Genomic DNA, 17,271 nt, shown 5'->3' on the forward strand with positions numbered 1-17,271 from the left:
CCTTCACAAAATTAAACTGTGTACATATGTGGAACAAAGCACAGTCATATAACACAACTCATTTATCCAGAATGCAGTGTTACACAAGACCTTGATCAGGTATCCTAAATCTTTATTACTTCAAAATCCAATTGTTCTCCCGTTTTCTCCCCTGTGACTAGGATGCCGATGTAGAGAAATGTTTTCGTCTATGGCTCATAGCCTCAGAAACCACAATACCAAGACCCAAACATCAGCATCAGATTTTAAGGTACAGAAAAAATTACTTTTATTCTCATATTAATCAATTTCTTAACATTTGATACAAATCATATACTTTAATAAAGAAAATCCCAATCAGAACAGTACCTGTCTGTTTCAGCCGCTTGACCTTTAGTCTAAATCTGACCGTGCCTATAAAAACGTTCTCTCTCACATGAAAAGTCTTATGCTAACAATCCAGCAAAATACCTCTGACATTAAATTTAATTACAAAATTTCTCATTTGTAACCCAACAGTCAAAGTTCAGGACCAATTTTTCTTTGAAAATCTGTGCAAGAAAACATCCCTTTTTGGAGAACACACACTGTGTTCTTCTTTCTGAAGTTACTCTAAGAATAAAAGACTGCGTGCCGGCCAGTGAATGAAATGTTAGGAACAGTCATTGTGATATACTTGAATGTAGACTTGTTTGCACAGGATAACTATAGTACCTAAAATATGATACAAAAATTACAGAAATTCTAAATGCAACTGTGTTAAGGTTACACAGATTTACAAGTGCAAAACAAAAGCAAAACAAAGCTGACATACTGGAGTTTGGCACAACTTACATAAAAGATAAAAAACAAAAGCATTGCATTGAAGACTGAATGAATGACCATTTATCTGTGCCTCGTATTTGAATTAAAAAACCCTTTTAAATAAATCTAAAGACACTAATACAGATTAAACAAAAACAAGCTTAAGAATTACCCTGCAAAATTGCACCAGGATGACATTTTTAAATAGATACATTTAAAAGTGACAAAAAACATGCTATACGTTTCTAAGAGCTCACTACCAAATGCTACACACTACTAGGCTCAATGCCTAGTTTTTAGTTTATTACACATTAAGATCAGATATATTATGGAGTTTAAATATTAGATCTGTAAGGGAAAAACATTTGACAGACAAAGGATTTATAAAACACACAGTGGTCTGTCCTGTACAGGAGTGCACTGAAAAGTTCTAATTTACGCCAGAGGTGAGCCCAGCCACATGGTCACCCTGCTACTAAATGTTCAGTCAATGTCCAAGGCACTTCCACATAGCCAGTACACTGTTCATTCACATGCAACAACTTCACCCCTGTCAAGAGAGGTTGCTTCATCAGAAAAAAAGAGAAAAAACATTCAAGTAAACATTAAATAACAATACTCAGAAAACAATTGTAAACGAGTGTTTTTTTTAAATCGCAGCATCACTAATGTTAAACTTTTCTTACAGAAAAAAAATAGCAATCAGTGCTGTACCAATCCTATTCCCACAGTGAAGTGTAGCTGTTAAGCTTCCGTGTTACAGGTTATACCAGTTTTAGACACAAGATGCAGACAGAAGTGAATTACTTGCTATTTAAACAGAGTTCAGTGTATTGTACCCCCTTCATTGATTTATCTTTAAAGTTTTCATGCAGCCGCACAGACCAAGAATACAAGCATTGACGTCTGGTTGGAATATCTAGAGAGGTCCAGCTGGAATCCACAGGACTTTATTTTGTTCTTGATCAACAATGGTCATGATCTGAGTGCAAATGTAAGCCAAGCTGCCTCCCTGGACAATACCTAAAAAAATTAAGATCAACGTTAAAAACTACGATACGAATAAGGTTAATAAGTAATTAGAGTAATTAGTTGTTGTAGTGCCTTGTACATAATTATAACCGTACAATTTGGGGGAAAAAAACCCACCTGTAAAGAATTTGCTGTACTCCTGCTCTGTTTTCTGTGCAACCTCAAACTGTTCCTTGGAATGTTTTTGAGAAACTTTATCCCGCAGAAATACTGGATCCTTCTGTTCCCTAAGACAGAAGAAAGTATATAGTTTAAAAAACATTTTCCACAGACGGGAACTTTTGCTAAATCAGTTCCTGTAAGTGATCAGCTTCTGACAAACAGAAGCAGTAAAACTCTGTTCTGTCATTATTAAGCGCAGGGGAGGGGTGGCTGCCATACTAGGCTATACTCCCGTCTGTTTAAAATAAAAACACACCAATTTTCAGCACTCTGAAGCGGGCAACTGTAAAGAATGGATGTGTGGAGGACATGGAGGCTGTTAAGAACTACAGCTGTGGGCTGTCAGAATCCACTGGAAAATCACCAAAGCCTAGAGAGCACAGAAGCTCCACATGCCAGCGGTTGACTCTGCCTGCACTTTCTCAGCACAGAGGTTAAAGTATCATAATATGGGAATGTTATGAAACGGTGACAAGGAACAGGAAAATGTTCAAAAAAATACAGGGGACGGGCACTTCACAGCTCATCCTCACACTTAAAAGGGAGCAGTGATATTCAAGTCGCCAGGACAGCTGGCGCTCCGCTGACGAGGATGAGCCCGGCTTAGTCCTGGAAACATTCCCTGGGCAAAACACGGACACATCAACACGTACAGCTGCAGCAAAGCAGTGGGTCCCAATTAATGGCAGTAATCCAGCCCCCCTCATTGAAACCTCAGACATAAGAGATCTGTTCTAGCATCTACCTTCAGTTAATCACAATTATCCTGCAACAGCCCAAAGAGGTCATGGGAATTTTAATTACAATTTCATTTTTATGGATATTGTTCTCGAGAGGAGAAAAGATGGAGCAAAGCGTCCTGAATATTCTTCCCATACAGACTGGCTTTTTAAATAGAAGCTGTCACTATGAGGTCTGGAAAGAACAAGGCAAGGGGGTAGGAGTGGGTGAAGAGCTGAAGAAGTGCCTGGAAAATTATCATTAATTCATTAATTCATCACAATGCTGTAAGAACACAGTATTCACTACAGTCAAGGAACAATCTTTATAGTCAGATATCTCCACAAATGATAGCAACTTTACAAAGAACTTATTCCCATGGATGCTGGTTTTATGTTTAATTTGCATATTTAATGTTTTTATATTAATACATAAAGAAGTCGAACCAGAATTAAATCATGTGCCCCCAAAATATTAAGTTTCTTGACAGAGAGAGTAGTGGAGTGTGCTGTAAATTGTGCATTATGCAGTTAAGACTGCTGCAATGAGGATTTTTTCTCCATCTGATACAGTAGGTGAAATAACATATAGATCGATATAAACACTTTAGTGGCTGAAACATTCACATTGCCTAGTTATTCACCATGGACTGGACGTCACCTGTATTTTCCCTTCTGCGAGACAAGATCAACACTTGCTGTTACACAAGCAATTACATGCATTACATACATCACTTAAATGAAGCTCTGAAATAATTCCTACTGCTATACATTACTCCACAACATCTAGACCCTCAAACTCTAAGTCTACAGCAGGGAACACATTTTTAAAATAAAAAAATAAAAACTAATGAAAGGTCAAAGAACAACACAGTCTGGCACTGATGGATATGAGTGCATTAGAAATCTTGATGATTACCCCCTTAATAAAAGACTCCTTTCATAGAAATTACTTTAAGGGGAACCACGGTACCAAGGTTATTCTAATCAAGAAAACTCCTATTAATAAGCTACAAAATTCCCACTAACAAATGTTTTTTGTAAAAATATATGGCTACTTACTTTATCTGCTTTGCGTTTTTGTAGCGAATGAAAATGACGATTGGGTAAATGTGAACGCTGTGAAGCCTTTCAATGGCGTGAGGAGCAATGTCAAGCAAACAGTGACAATCCTATGAAAGAACAAAATGGTAACATTTCCAGCTGTTTTCCCCCATGAGAAATGAATGAAAGAACACAGGAAAACGTCATTTCAACACACCTCATGATCTTACTAACAGCAACACAGAATGCCACCCTCCAAAACAGAACCTTAAAATGGATGGACTGCAGAGTATTTCAAGTCTTTAATTTTCAAAGATTTACTGAAGTTGAACTATAAAAGAACAACAACAACACATTCCTTTAAATTAATTCGAAAGCTAGGTGAATTCTGCTTTCAGAAACTTTCCTTTTATACTTTGCACCTAACATACTTTTAACGTATTACCAGAACGGTTATCTACCTTATCTGTTATTTCCTTTATGGAGGCAACAGTTGTCACATCAAAATGTCCACTGCGTCTCTTATAGTCAATGAACAGGCAATCTTTCACACCACGTTCTATTGCTTGTTGAGAAGCTTTCATCACTTCTAAAATGATAAGAACAAAAAAAGTTAATGTAAAATGGAGATCAATAAATATTTATTGAGTGAGATCTTTACCAGCAGCAATTTCACTTTAATTTAATTTCACAGTAAACTACTATGTCCATCAGATGAAGAAGTTTGTGAAACATTCCATGCCATTCACATGTTATGTGATTCAGGATTTTAGCTTTTTGCAACATGTCTGGACAATAATGAAGGAGAACTGAAAAAAAGCAGGTCTTATTTTCTCATAAATGTAAGATGAGATCAAAAAGAAAAAAAAACAGGTATACAAGAGGTATAGGTATACAGGTATACAATTTTCACTAGAAAGTAGCTTTTAGCATCTTCAGAAATGACTCGTAGAGAAAGAGTAGCTACACAACAACCAAAACCGCAACAAGGGAAGATTTATATTTAACCACTCACCAAGCAGGCATCGGCAAAACTTCCCTGGAGACTCTTTCACCAGCATGTCCTTCACTGCATCTACCAGCGGCCCCAGGATAAGCACTGGTCTGGGAGATGTGCACTCAACCTTCTGCACCCTCTGATAGGCCAGACTTACGCAATCTGATAACATACAAAGCCCTTATACAAATGTCTGCGCTTTATGGGTTGCATTAATATGACATCTCGTCAACAAAGGAAACAAGCCAGAAGAGTAATCACAATCTCCAACAGGATGTGAACTAACATTGTCTGCTCAACATGGAAGTACAAGCCACCAAGGGACCAAAGCCCTTTAGCTCATTACCATCCACCACCGTGTTATTTTTCACCGAGTGCCTATGATTTTCTGCAACACCTCCGTGCATGTCGAGTAATAGTCCTTTACTCCTGGGTCTTGTTTGAGAAAGAACTGCACGCGTGCCTTGTTAACTGAAGTGCAACATTACCAATTCAATTAAGAACACTCACCCTCCAAGAAAGGGATCGAGTCTGTGCTAATGGCATCGAGGGCTAACAAGTCCTTCCCGTCTTTGGAACCGCTGCGCTTGTGTTTGTGCTTGCGGCGAAAGAAGGATCTCCGAGCTGCTGCCGACAGCGTCCTGCTGGAGCCGCTGTCGTCTTTCATTTCCGACATGCTGTGCCTCCGGTAGAACTCCTGGTCCATCCTGCGCAGGGAGAAGTACAGAGACAACGTGGTCAAAGCTCATCAAGAGAAAAGCTCCACGGGTTGCACAGACACTTCAACAAGAAGTCTAGAATGTGTTACTTCATGGCTTTGAAAGAAAAGCATCTGAGGAAGAGAGCAATGAGTGAGAGGCCCACACATGAGAGGACTGAGGCTAAATAAGGAACCGACACAAATTCACTACAGACACTGCAACGTTGTGAAAAAATTCAGACAGAATTCCAAAGCCACAAATTCTAACAATGGCTTGACTCCTCTTCTACCTTATAAGGCTAAAGGAACAATGAATACAAAACAAAAGCTAAATTAATTTTACAATTACTTTAATAAATTAGACTCACATGTATTTACTTGGAATTTGCCCTCTTTCAAGCTTTTGAGCATTTTCGTCAAGTTGCCAGGCCATCCAGTAGCCAAAATTGCCCTTTGGTAGAGTGTCATCCACATAAAGAATGTCATCCTTTTTAAAACTTAAATCTTGTTCCATCTCAGCCACTCGATCGTAAAGTGCCCTGCAAGCAAAACCACCAGGTTTATTCTCTTCACCCTGCCTTCACGCAGAACTGTCCAGCTGCAAAAGCAGAATACTTCTGAGAAGGAAATATATTAATTTCTAACAGATGTGGATTATGGCACCAGAAGAATGACAAGCTGATTCTGGCAAAAGTGACTGCTTCAGCTGGAGTGCAAATAGCACAATATTTAAAATGACTTATTACAGCTTTTACTGTTTTGGGCCAATCAATGAAACTCTCACTGATTCTCTACTGGGAATGTGACCAAATGAGAAATAACGGCTTTTCTGAAAGAAATTCAACACTCAATAGTAATAATATTATTCTTAATAGTAGTACCCCACGACCTGAATGTGCACCACTGTTTAACTTAAATTGACAGAAAAAATCATTCCTGCTGCTCTTATTCCAGGAGTTCTCTGTAAATGGAGGTGTCTACCTGATGTAGAATCCATCTCCAGCCATCTCTCTGATCCTATTGAACTCGTCGATTCGGTACTGCACTTTCAGCGTGACCGAGTCTGCAGGCTTCAACAGTTCAAGGTAGGCCTCTTCCGCAGTTTTATTCTTCATCTGGAATGAATTGTACTGTTGGGGAATTAAAACAAGAACAAACTGCACCATTCCGAAGTGAATGGAAAACAATTGACTCTTACCATAATAATTTGGAATTTATCTGAATCTAAACAGATCACAGTTATAAACTTTTTCAAAGGGTATCAATTGAATTATGCAAGTCCTAAAATGATAGACTCCGTGCACTGGACGTTTTCCACTTCCAACATGTATAACCCTTCACAATAGCGATGAAAAATAACAACGGTTAAGTATGAGATCCCAGGAATATTATCAGTAACAGCTCCAATCTCCAGGGCGTACTCAGCTTCAGATCTCCATTAAAACCCTTGTAAAATATTATGAGTTATACTCATTTGTTTTGCGATATTTAAAAAGCATTTAATCTGAAACCATGAAGTTAGCATAAAGGCTGTAAAAAAACCACAAAACAAAGAGAGGAGATAATTCAGCCTGCATTCAAAGCATAAATATTTACAATTAAAAGGTTTTGTTTCCTACAGTAGATACAAATTAAATGCAGATATTAAAAACAAATGCTTATCCACAGCACTTCTGTAGGAGGTTTCATATTGATTTTCTTTCTAGCCAAATGGACTCTATCACTTTACAAAAACCATGGTTTATGATAGCTGTCCCGGGGATATTACCACAATGCAAAATCGAACAGTACGCTGGCAGGCAGCGAGTCAAGGGAGACACTTAAAATAATCATAGGAGAAAAAAAAAAGGTATTTAGATGGGAGAAGGGGAAAGAAAACGTCCGCCACAAATGGCCATGATCTTAGAAAAACATCCTCCCCCCCTATTACCTCCAGAATCATGTCTCCCAGCATCAGCCCACCAGTACTCTTTGCAGGACTATCATCCTCCAGGCTCTCCACAAAGATGCCGTACAAGTTCCCCCCGCAGATCTGGATCCCCAGCTCCACCTGGGATTTCTTGATGGTGACAGTGCGCGGTTCCGGAATTTGCTTCGAAGCGTCAACTGGCATCCTGCAGCAGACAGCCCAAAGAGTCCAGGTCTCGAAATAACTAACTTCACAGGTGTTCAAAAGATGAAACGTACTTCTAGAATTTGCTGTAAACCTGGAAGCCATTTCCAAACCACAAATAAGATCATATGAAAAAAAAATGACAGAAGTATAAACCTTGTTAAAGGAATGTGATGGGTTGTCCAATTTTAAAACTAATTTTAAAAATCAAAGTCACTTAGTGGGTAAACTTTAATTTAACTGTGTAGAATCGTATAGAATACTGTTCTGAACACCTCCAGACACAAAGTAAGCTCGTTGAAAGCGCAGCGGCTGACCTGAAGGAGTTTCGAGGGCTGGTGGTGGGGGTGGTTTGCTTCGATGGAGGGGTCATGGTGCCTTCATCCTGTTCACTCAGAGTGTCAATGGTGGAATGATTGTCGGGGGTTGTGGTGCCACTGCCTTGGGGATTGGACTGATTACCTATTGGCTCTAGCCGAGAACTGTCAAGGAATTGAGAAAGGACCAATCAGCATTGAAAATAACCCAGCTTACTTTAGTTACACCACTGTGACAATCTCAGGCTTTTAAATATACCAAACAGTCTCAGAGAGTGATTTTAACCAATGCCAACATCATGCACTACTAACTGCCGAGCTGTAGAAAATCACTGAAGTAATTTTTCTTATCATCTTTAACTGTCTCCGGAGTTCAATGGCACCTCACCCAGTTCATCCTAGCTGCTGCTTTACAGCATTCTAGCTATCTTCTCACACTACCTAGCACACCGCCCTTCACGGGGGAGAGAGATATAAAGACCCCCAAAGCCTATGATTTCATAAAGCACTGTACACAGGCAATAAATGAGCGAAAGAGTGCAATAAAACAGTTTCAAGCCCTGAAAGCTTTGACAGCAGATAATCAACAATTGTTTTTGAATGCGGCCTTTGAAAAATCCCAACATGCGCGGTGTATTAAAAAGCTGTAGAAGTATACGATATATCAGTAACCTTGACCGTGAATGGTTGCCCAGCTGGTACATGTGAGGGTTGTACTGTGCCAAGATGGTGATGGTATCGCACTGCTGCCCGATGATCAATCGCGCCTGCTGCTCTGTGGCGTTTCTGAGGTTAATCCCATTGTACTGTGGGGCAACAAAAACAAGGTTACAGGAAATAGTACGGCTCTAAAATCCTTCAGCACGGCTCTGAAAACTGTCAAATGGAAAAAAAAAATACCTCCAGCAGCTGATCCCCGTACTCCAGCCCTGCCTGGTGGGCGATGCTTCCTCCCGTCACCTTAGACACGAAAATGCCCCCGTTCTCCCCGCTCACGATGGAGATCCCAAGAGGCTCCGCGCCTTTGTGCACAACCACATTCCGCGGCTCCTCCAGGTAAGGCCTTGGGGAAGCAAGACCACAAAATGGACTTTTGCTCCAGGGTACACCCGCACTTCATACTCAGTGTACACAGTCCAACATACACACGTAAATGCAAATTTCCATGCAAGTATACAGGTCACGAAAGAGTGGCGCAGTTATTATTAAAGACTCTTTTTAATGTTTTTGAATAAATCCGAACCTGATCAAATAAAATATGCAAACAAAAAAAATACGGAAAACAGAGGTTTAAGACGGTCCAAACGTTTAGATGAATTTTTCATACGAGCACCAACCTTCTGTTGCTCTGTCTATACAGATGGGATCTTTAAAGGGGGAACATTCATTTCAGCTACAGTAATTGATGCAACATGCAGTCATTCAAGAGATCCATGCCACCCACCCCAACAGCACCAAAACAAGTAACACCCCCCGCAGATCACTGTAAACAAGGCCTGTTCACAGGAGGCAAATTCAAGAAAAAGACAAAAACCTACAGGCTACTTAAACAAAGGAAATTAAAAGGTGTTAAACGTTTTTGGAATTGAATAAAAAAGGGGGACATCTGAAACAAAAGGGCATGTCCCAAATTTCCCCTAAAACACCTTTAAAACTTGTGTAAAGTTCTCTGAAGCAGAATTGAATGGATTTAAACTTTAATCATAAAAAACAAGAACACAAAGCCATTTTTTCCTAACTGCTGCTGGGCCTAGTAAATATTTCAAGATAGTCTTGGGAGTAAGATCTCATCTAATCTGCATCAGTCTGGATCTTCAGGGACACTCATGCAACAAAGAATTCGCATGCACATTTTCATCTGGTTGATCAAATTCATTGTTATCCACTGAGAAATATACATAAGAGTACATAAGCCTACCAGTAACAGCACTGGCCATTTTACTTCACAAACTGCCCCCTTCCTAAACAATCTGTAGTCTTTTCTGGGACATGCCCTTCATGCGACTTGCAAAGAACAAACCTCAAGCTTCTTAAGGATGAGAACCTTGGCCTAGGAGCCACAGGGATTCTCAGAAAGGATCTGTTACGGAACAGATATCTGAAAGATTCGGAAGAGTGAAGAAAAGGGAATGAAATCGAGAGTCTAAGCATAGAACGAGCAGAACTAGAGAGAAAAAGGGTGCAAGAAAAACAAAAGACAACTTTTCATTGAAATCAAACTGCCCCGTCAGGGCACTGTTCCACAGTGCTGTACAAGGAATAAGAACTCAGCTGAGTCGAGCAGCACCTTGTTAGAAGAATACAAGCTCTACATTTTTGGTATTTAAACACATACTTACCCCAAAATAAGCTGCACACTTGCTCAATGTAGGGCAATTATTTAAAACTAATACAGTAGTGTGTAATGTGAAGAAAATAGTGTGGCTTATGATGGTAAATATCTCAGTTTAAAACATCTAGATTTGATGTGAGCTAAAACAATGCTGAATATTAAAATAAATTCCCCAGCTTTCTTCACTGATGTTGAGAAAACAGGCAAAACATGGCAACATCTTAAATGAGGTTATCATCAACCCTGCAGGCAAATGCATTCCTACCTGTCCTTCCTGCGCTCCCCCATCGGAACAGGGCTCACGGATATTCTGGGCAGGGTGGCAATGGAGCTCTGAGACTGGCTGCTGGCGAAGGAGGAAGTCTCCAGATTGAGTGGAGACTGAGGAGGAGTGATCAGGCTGGGACTGCTGCATTCGGAGTGGGAGAGTGACCCTGGAAAAACCGCATGGGACGGGTTTACTACAAAAACTTTAAATGATCCTATTCATATACTTCCTCCAGAGGCAGGACACAAGTGGGCCCACTTAAACCTGCACTATTAAAAGGTAACAAAACACTTGTAGAAAGTACCTTATACTCCCTATTCAATTAAAAAAGGTTTTTTTCACTATTTAATTGCAAACTGTGACTTCCATTGTATTTGTGTTTTTTTTAGTAACAAAGAAATGCTCTAACTAGATGCTTGGCTTAGTCATTTTCCCAACTGAGTAAAGAAATATTCAAAGTCCATAAGAAAAACTTAAAAATACCATGAATGACAAAGATGTACCATTCCCCTCATAATGCACACTGTGGTACTCATTCTTCTTTCATACCACTGAACAGGTGCACAATCACTAAACGAGTCTGCCAATTTCAATTAGCCGCTTCAGACACGTACCTCTGTCAGAACCGAGCATGGAGCGAGGATATCGTGGAGTGGAAGGTATTTTAATCCGCTCAGTCCTGTACTGTAAAGTGCTGGATGAACCTACTTTTGTCAAAAGTTGGGATGGGGGAGACAAAATGTTTTAATTTTTGCTTCTGACAGACTGTTAAAAATGAAATTCATAAACCGCACTACCTTCAGGTTACAGTATAGCCCTCTCACAAGGGACAGCAGAAAACATTCAGTACAACAGACACACAAGCAACAACTTTGACTCAAGAAACAAAACAGCAGCAACAAGAAGTGGTTGCGTTTAAGTCTTAAATTTTATAAAGTCCCTTTCAGAATAAAAACAAAAGGCAAAATGCGAGTGAATTTCAGCAACTTCAGCGAGACAGTAAAATTGCTCCACTGACCTAATCGAGCACTTGACGGCAGGGAGTTAGTTCCATGTGGCGTTCGACTACGAGAGGACTCGGGTACGTCGCTGGTGCGTTTGTGGCCAAGGTCCAAGCTCAGACGACCTTGATGTTGTGGACTAGATTTCACACAAAATAAAGATAGAATCCTTTACTCATACATTTCACAAGGAGTTTAAACTACCAGACAATGGATTTTACAGTACTTATAGCAGCTGTTTAAGCCCTGTGCTTCTCTACTATTAACAGAAATAAAAAGATTCACTTGAGAAATGTTGCAAGCTCACATGAGCTGGAAGTAGCTTTCATACCACCTTCACTATTTAACTTGGTCTTCATGGGGGAGTGTCCAAAGCACTGAAACCTTTGGCATGCAAGTCTTGAAATAATGACGCACATAAATGAAGGCCAAAATAAAATGAGAAATACAGTAAGAGATGCAATATAATAGTTATTGTTGAAATTTAGCTGGAGAAGAAAACTGATGTTTAAAAAACTGACTGTTCAACCTTTCAGAAAAAAAATAATGAGCAGGAATAAAGCCCCCCACCCCCCCAAAAAAAACAGTCTGAGGCTGCTAGCCTTGAAGAATGACACATGAGCAACAGGGCTGTCTTGAGAGAGTTTGAGCACCCTGAGTACCTGGGATGTGAATGCTGATGGCAGATTTGGCTGGCGACAGAAGGGCAGTTATTAGTATGAACACGGTGACTCCAGGCTGTGTAAATTGGATTTCTCATGACAGCAGTCACTGCTGGGCAGGGTGCCAAACCTCTGTGTGTGGAGTCTGCATAAAGATGAAACGATAAGACCTTACAAGCCATGTGCTCATAACACATTCGAATACAAATCCAGAATGAAATCTTACATATAACTTCACATCACCTCCCACCAACCAGAGCGCTACTTCTACCCTCAGCCTCAGACGGTAATACTGAAACAAACACTGGGCGCAATGATTCTGAGTCATTAAAAGCACCTGGAATTGCCATCTTCACATTGGGGAAAAAAAAGAATCCAATAAATCACAATGCAAGTTCCATGTGGACAATGAATTTGAAGATTTACGGTATGCAGAGATCTAATTCAAGAGGTCTGCTGCATAGGACAAGGACTGCTCCACACTGATGACTCAACAGTGCCTTTAGAAATCAAGGTATTGGCCATGATAATCTAATGTTCTTCACCTCAAGATTTCCTGCTAAGTGGAACATTCACCTTTCCCACATGCCCATCATCTGTTTAAGCTTAATTTGCTGCGCTATCTCTACATTTCAGTAGACAGGTAAATCTACATGCAATCAGGTGGCAAGGTGGTGAGATGTGACAGCAGGCGACATGCAGAGAAACACGGTCATGTTGTCAAGCCCTGAAACGTGTGCCATGACGGCTGAAGCCAGTTTCAGCAATAGATGAAAACAGTGTGGGAGAACCTAAAAGATTACATCATATCGCCAGTGCAGTGATGGCGCATCAGGCAATAAATTCCAGGTATGGACTCCTTTCATATTCCCTTTCCAACAACAGAAAGGTAAAACCATAGCCCAGAGGCTGATTCACAATATGACAATCCAAGTTGTCACCATGAGATAAGTCATTTCTCTCCTTCCAGAAATACCAGGTTCTAGCGGTAGCATTAAATATTTAGCAGTAGGTAACTCTCTAGTGCAGCACAAGTAGGTCAGGCTCATACAGTTGAGACTTATGCCTGTCTTTTTATTAGATGAGAGGGGAAGCCTTTAGAAAATGGGTTTTGATGAGTTCTTCAATGAGACAATACTTGTGATGTTAACTATACATTTAAGCAAAACATTCAGTTTAAGAAACAATTAGAATTAGGCGCTGCTTAAGTGATCATATTGCTTAATTTTGCAGGAAGACTGAAAAAAAAAAAACAGGAGCCAGCAGATGTGTCGGTATAGTATAAGCAACCAGAAGTCTTGGTTCTGTAAACAGACACCCATGGCACTCCAAAGCTTGCACTTAACATGGACAGAAATCTGCATTACACATGAAATAGGACAGGTCCCTTTGCATTTAATGATCTTCTTTAGTAACTCCATGTGGATTTAAACGCATACATATATGACAGGGAGACATTTTTATCTTTTGCAGTACTCTGATTGGGAAACAAGTGGGATGTGAATAATAATCAAAAGCAAATCATGGTAGAACACAGTATTTTAGAGTTAACTTTTTTGTGGTGAAAGTTCCAATGTCTTCCATCAGAAATACATGAAAGAATGCTTTGTACCAAGAATTAAGTTCGATTACATTTTTAACATGTAACTCACTTGCTGCCATTGCCCCATTGTAGACAACTGGCACAAATCCCACACTGTGCCTATGTGAGCGTTTTGGGGAGTATCGCACCAGTTCATGGGGATCAGGAGACTGCGGTTCTTCACTGGAATAACTCTGCACCTTTCCAAACACACAAGAGCTCATTTTAGAACTCCCTTAAATGGTTACATGTAACACGAAATGCATAATAGAGGAAAACACAATCACGCATTTCCAAAATCTACAAATACAAACAGTACCAAACCAACACTTCTCCTTGATGAACACGTAGTTAATCATCATAGTTTAAAAACTGTTCCTGGACTGGCATTGCTGTTGGTGGCAACTGATGCTCCCCAGGCGAGCAAACATTTATATTATATATTGTTGCCCCCTCCATAAAGGATGTGCAGATTGACGCGGTTGTTACAGGAAATGACAAGATAGTATTATATAAATTCTCAGAATATGACAGTATAACTATCGCGTCCAGCTCGGTTGTGGATTACCTGGAGTGTTGGGACAGGAACAGGCAAAGGGGTCATTTTATGCCTCAGTGCAGGGGCTGATTTTGGCCTGGGTCTCTTCACCTCAGGCTCCTCAGCCCTCTGCCGACCAACATCGTCGTCACAGGACTTCCTGGAAGTCAGGGCCTTGCCTTCCGCTGTGCTCTCCACGAAGTAATGATTGCCATTCCGGTCACGGCCCTCCAGGACAGCTTCTGCTTTCGTCCCCAGGGTGACGGGGGACTGTGCAGGGCTCGCGGCTGGCGACCCCGTGGTGATGGTGGAGTCCGAGGCGGAGCTCGTCTGCTGCTTGTGTTTGAACTTGAAGGAGTCGCTCCGAGTGGGGGGAGTCGGTGGTGTCTGCGTCACCTCCACCTTCGAAGCCTGCGGGGAATGTGCTGGCAGCTGGGCGGGAGACAAGTAGTTCACGCCTGACGGGGCCTCTGGCCTTTTAAAAGTGTCGGTGTCAAATATAGATTTCCTCGGTTTTGGCGTCTTAAATATGGAGAGTTGGGCGTTTTCCGAGGCCGAGACATCAACCATCATTTTTGGCCAGGTGCCGCCGCTGTGCTTTGGGCGAAGCCCCTTCTCCAACGTGGTCTCCATCATAATGCACTCGGCAGCCGTGGGGTCAAAGGTGAATCCACGTTTCTCCAAGTTGACCATCCCAAAGCAGCGGTCTGGGAAGATGTCGGCACCGAAGGGCCCCGGGCTGTGCTCCACAGTCCGCTGAGAGCCCGTGTGCAGAGAGCCCGTGGAAAACGGTTTCTGACTGCAAAAAGAGCCGTCCTCCGAGTCACTCCGGTCCTTCTTCCCTTCCACACCCTCTGGGTTGAAAATGTCCGTTTGGGTTGAGCTGTTATGTTTCAAGTTTCTGCTATTCCGCACATGCAGCTCAGATGAGTGAACCCTGCAATTGGAGGTTTTCTCCGAGTCTCTTAGGTTTTCAAATATGTTCTGCCCAGAGGAACTCTGTGGGAAGAACTAGATAAAAAAAACTGAAATGGTCAAGCTTACAAAAAGCATTTCTTAAAGACAAAACATCTTCCCGACTAATAAAGTAGGATTAAAAAGATGGCAGACATTAAGCAGACATGAAATTTACTCTTCCTTTATCCTATGAGCAATCATTACTAAATGTAATGATTGCTCATAGGATGCATTACTAATTACTAATTACTAATGTGCATAGATGTTGGCCGAAATACATACCATTTTCTCATGGATCATTACTTCCATCTTATTTTCCAAGTTTGTTGAAACATTTAAATATTTAAAATGTTATCTATATAGTAAATATAGATACTTCACGTTTCCCTGAAGTGGACTAACCATGTTCCCACTGCTTCACTACATGTGTGAAATGAAGTCATGTTCTATTTTTCAATTCAAACTTGATTATCTCCTGGGGGAAAGTCCAATACAATAAAAACCACCATCACCAACAAAGAGGTCAGGAGAAACAACATATCAGGAAATGATGTTACATTAATGAATGAAACTGTATAGATGGTGAATTTCCCAAGTCTTTTACCATGACTCCTTGATGTACAGAGGTGCCTTCCACATGGACTTACTGTAATGTAAATTCCAAATATAAACCGCTCGCAAACAGGCAAGCACAACAACAAAGCTTGACTCACCTGATTCCAGAATCCCAGGTGAAGGTTATCAGCCGACCAAACATGAGGAAGAAGGAAAACGGACATCAGCTCACTGCCGTAAAATTGTATTCAATACAGTGTATTCTGTCTTAATGTGTTCATTCTGTCTTACTGGCCTGTGCAACATTCTCCAATATTATCCATTACTGATTTGTGCTCTCCACCCTTGTCTGATTTGCCTCTGCAATTCATGGTCTAGGCATGGGCTTGTGTGATATCTCTGATCTGTGTTTCAATGACAATGACAATGACATGAGGAACTTGGGATTCAGATGGGTGGGTACTGAGTTATTTTTGGACTTGAGGAAGATGCGAACTGCATGTTGCTTTTGTCCACTCGTTTTCCCTTAATAACGGAAGTAAGGATTCAAACAAGAGGAGGAGGCCATTCAGCCCATCTTGCTCACTTAGCTGTTAGTACATAACTGATCCCAGAATCTCATCCAGCTGTGTCTTGAAACAAACCAGGGTTCTTCAACATGCCTGCATAGCTTGTTTCACACTTCAGTAACCCTTTTCCAAACCATTCCTCCTTTCACCTCACTTCTTATGCGCATATCCAGTTTGTTTTTATTCATTTTGCACTGTTGTTAAAGCCTCACAATATTTTAACGCCAGACCCCAGACATCTGCCTGTTTCTTCCCTTTCGCAACATGTTCTGAGGATCTTCTAGGGAGATGCCTTGTTTGTATATTTCTACAACATCCAAAATTAATATTCAACCATGAGGGGAAAATAAATAAGGCAAATGACAAGTCAGGCTGTATAATATTTTTCCAGTAACTGGATCAGCTACTGATGCTGTATAGGTCTCCTTTCCACTCTGCTCCCTCCCAGTCTTGCCAAAGGCTTAATTCTCAGACCCTTGCATTTTTTTCTGACCACATTATCATGGGATCCAATTTTAAGTGATTATGAAACAACAGGTTGAACATCATTCACCTTGATGAGCGAAAGACTCAGAGAATCCCTGCAGTTCCGTAGCAAAGCTTCACACTCAGTCAGTGATTTGTTATCTAGTGCAATTCCATTAATCTGGGGGAAAAAATTAGGTCAGCACCGTTGGCAGAACCAAAGCATGATGGGTTTTCATTTCCTCTGCATTAACCACAAAATGTATGCAAGCTAGAGGGAAGAGCCCACAACTATAAAAAATACTTTGAAAAATACTAAAACCGACATTAGATTAATCATTTTCTCTTAGTGCAGGAAATGTGATTAAATTGTACTTCCATGTACAACGCACACTAGGTCTCTTTTTAACTGGACCAAATGCCTAATGTAGTTAGTGGAAGTTGAGGTTTCTTGTCTAAACACCTTGTCCTACCC

General features: G+C 40.7%; 1 protein-coding gene across 5 annotated transcripts in view; it reads right to left on the reverse strand.

Annotated features, from left to right (window-relative positions):
- Positions 1-243: 243 nt before the first annotated feature.
- dlg5a (discs large MAGUK scaffold protein 5a) overlaps positions 244-17,271 on the reverse strand; it is a 59,376-nt gene continuing 42,348 nt past the window's right edge. The window contains exons 15-34 of one of the 5 annotated variants that reach the window (XM_088916822.1): positions 16,885-16,977; positions 14,281-15,261; positions 13,783-13,912; positions 12,131-12,275; positions 11,486-11,607; positions 11,082-11,171; positions 10,465-10,633; positions 9,888-9,965; positions 8,768-8,930; positions 8,540-8,673; positions 7,868-8,032; positions 7,368-7,551; positions 6,419-6,567; positions 5,806-5,976; positions 5,248-5,444; positions 4,756-4,899; positions 4,202-4,329; positions 3,759-3,868; positions 1,933-2,042; positions 244-1,806 (exon numbers count right to left, since the gene is read on the reverse strand). In XM_088916822.1, coding sequence (XP_088772948.1) covers positions 1,703-1,806; positions 1,933-2,042; positions 3,759-3,868; positions 4,202-4,329; positions 4,756-4,899; positions 5,248-5,444; positions 5,806-5,976; positions 6,419-6,567; positions 7,368-7,551; positions 7,868-8,032; positions 8,540-8,673; positions 8,768-8,930; positions 9,888-9,965; positions 10,465-10,633; positions 11,082-11,171; positions 11,486-11,607; positions 12,131-12,275; positions 13,783-13,912; positions 14,281-15,261; positions 16,885-16,977 — 3,567 coding nt within the window. In that variant the 3' untranslated portion in view covers positions 244-1,702. Of the gene's footprint in view, positions 1,807-1,932; positions 2,043-3,758; positions 3,869-4,201; positions 4,330-4,755; positions 4,900-5,247; positions 5,445-5,805; positions 5,977-6,418; positions 6,568-7,367; positions 7,552-7,867; positions 8,033-8,539; positions 8,674-8,767; positions 8,931-9,887; positions 9,966-10,464; positions 10,634-11,081; positions 11,175-11,485; positions 11,608-12,130; positions 12,276-13,782; positions 13,913-14,280; positions 15,262-16,884; positions 16,978-17,271 lie in introns of all 5 variants that reach the window. The other 4 variants (XM_088916823.1, XM_088916821.1, XM_088916826.1 and 1 more) reach the window with 4 other exon arrangements.

The sequence above is a fragment of the Atractosteus spatula genome, chromosome 5, assembly GCF_055471065.1.
Source record: "Atractosteus spatula isolate fAtrSpa1 chromosome 5, fAtrSpa1.hap1, whole genome shotgun sequence".
NCBI lineage: Eukaryota > Metazoa > Chordata > Actinopteri > Semionotiformes > Lepisosteidae > Atractosteus > Atractosteus spatula.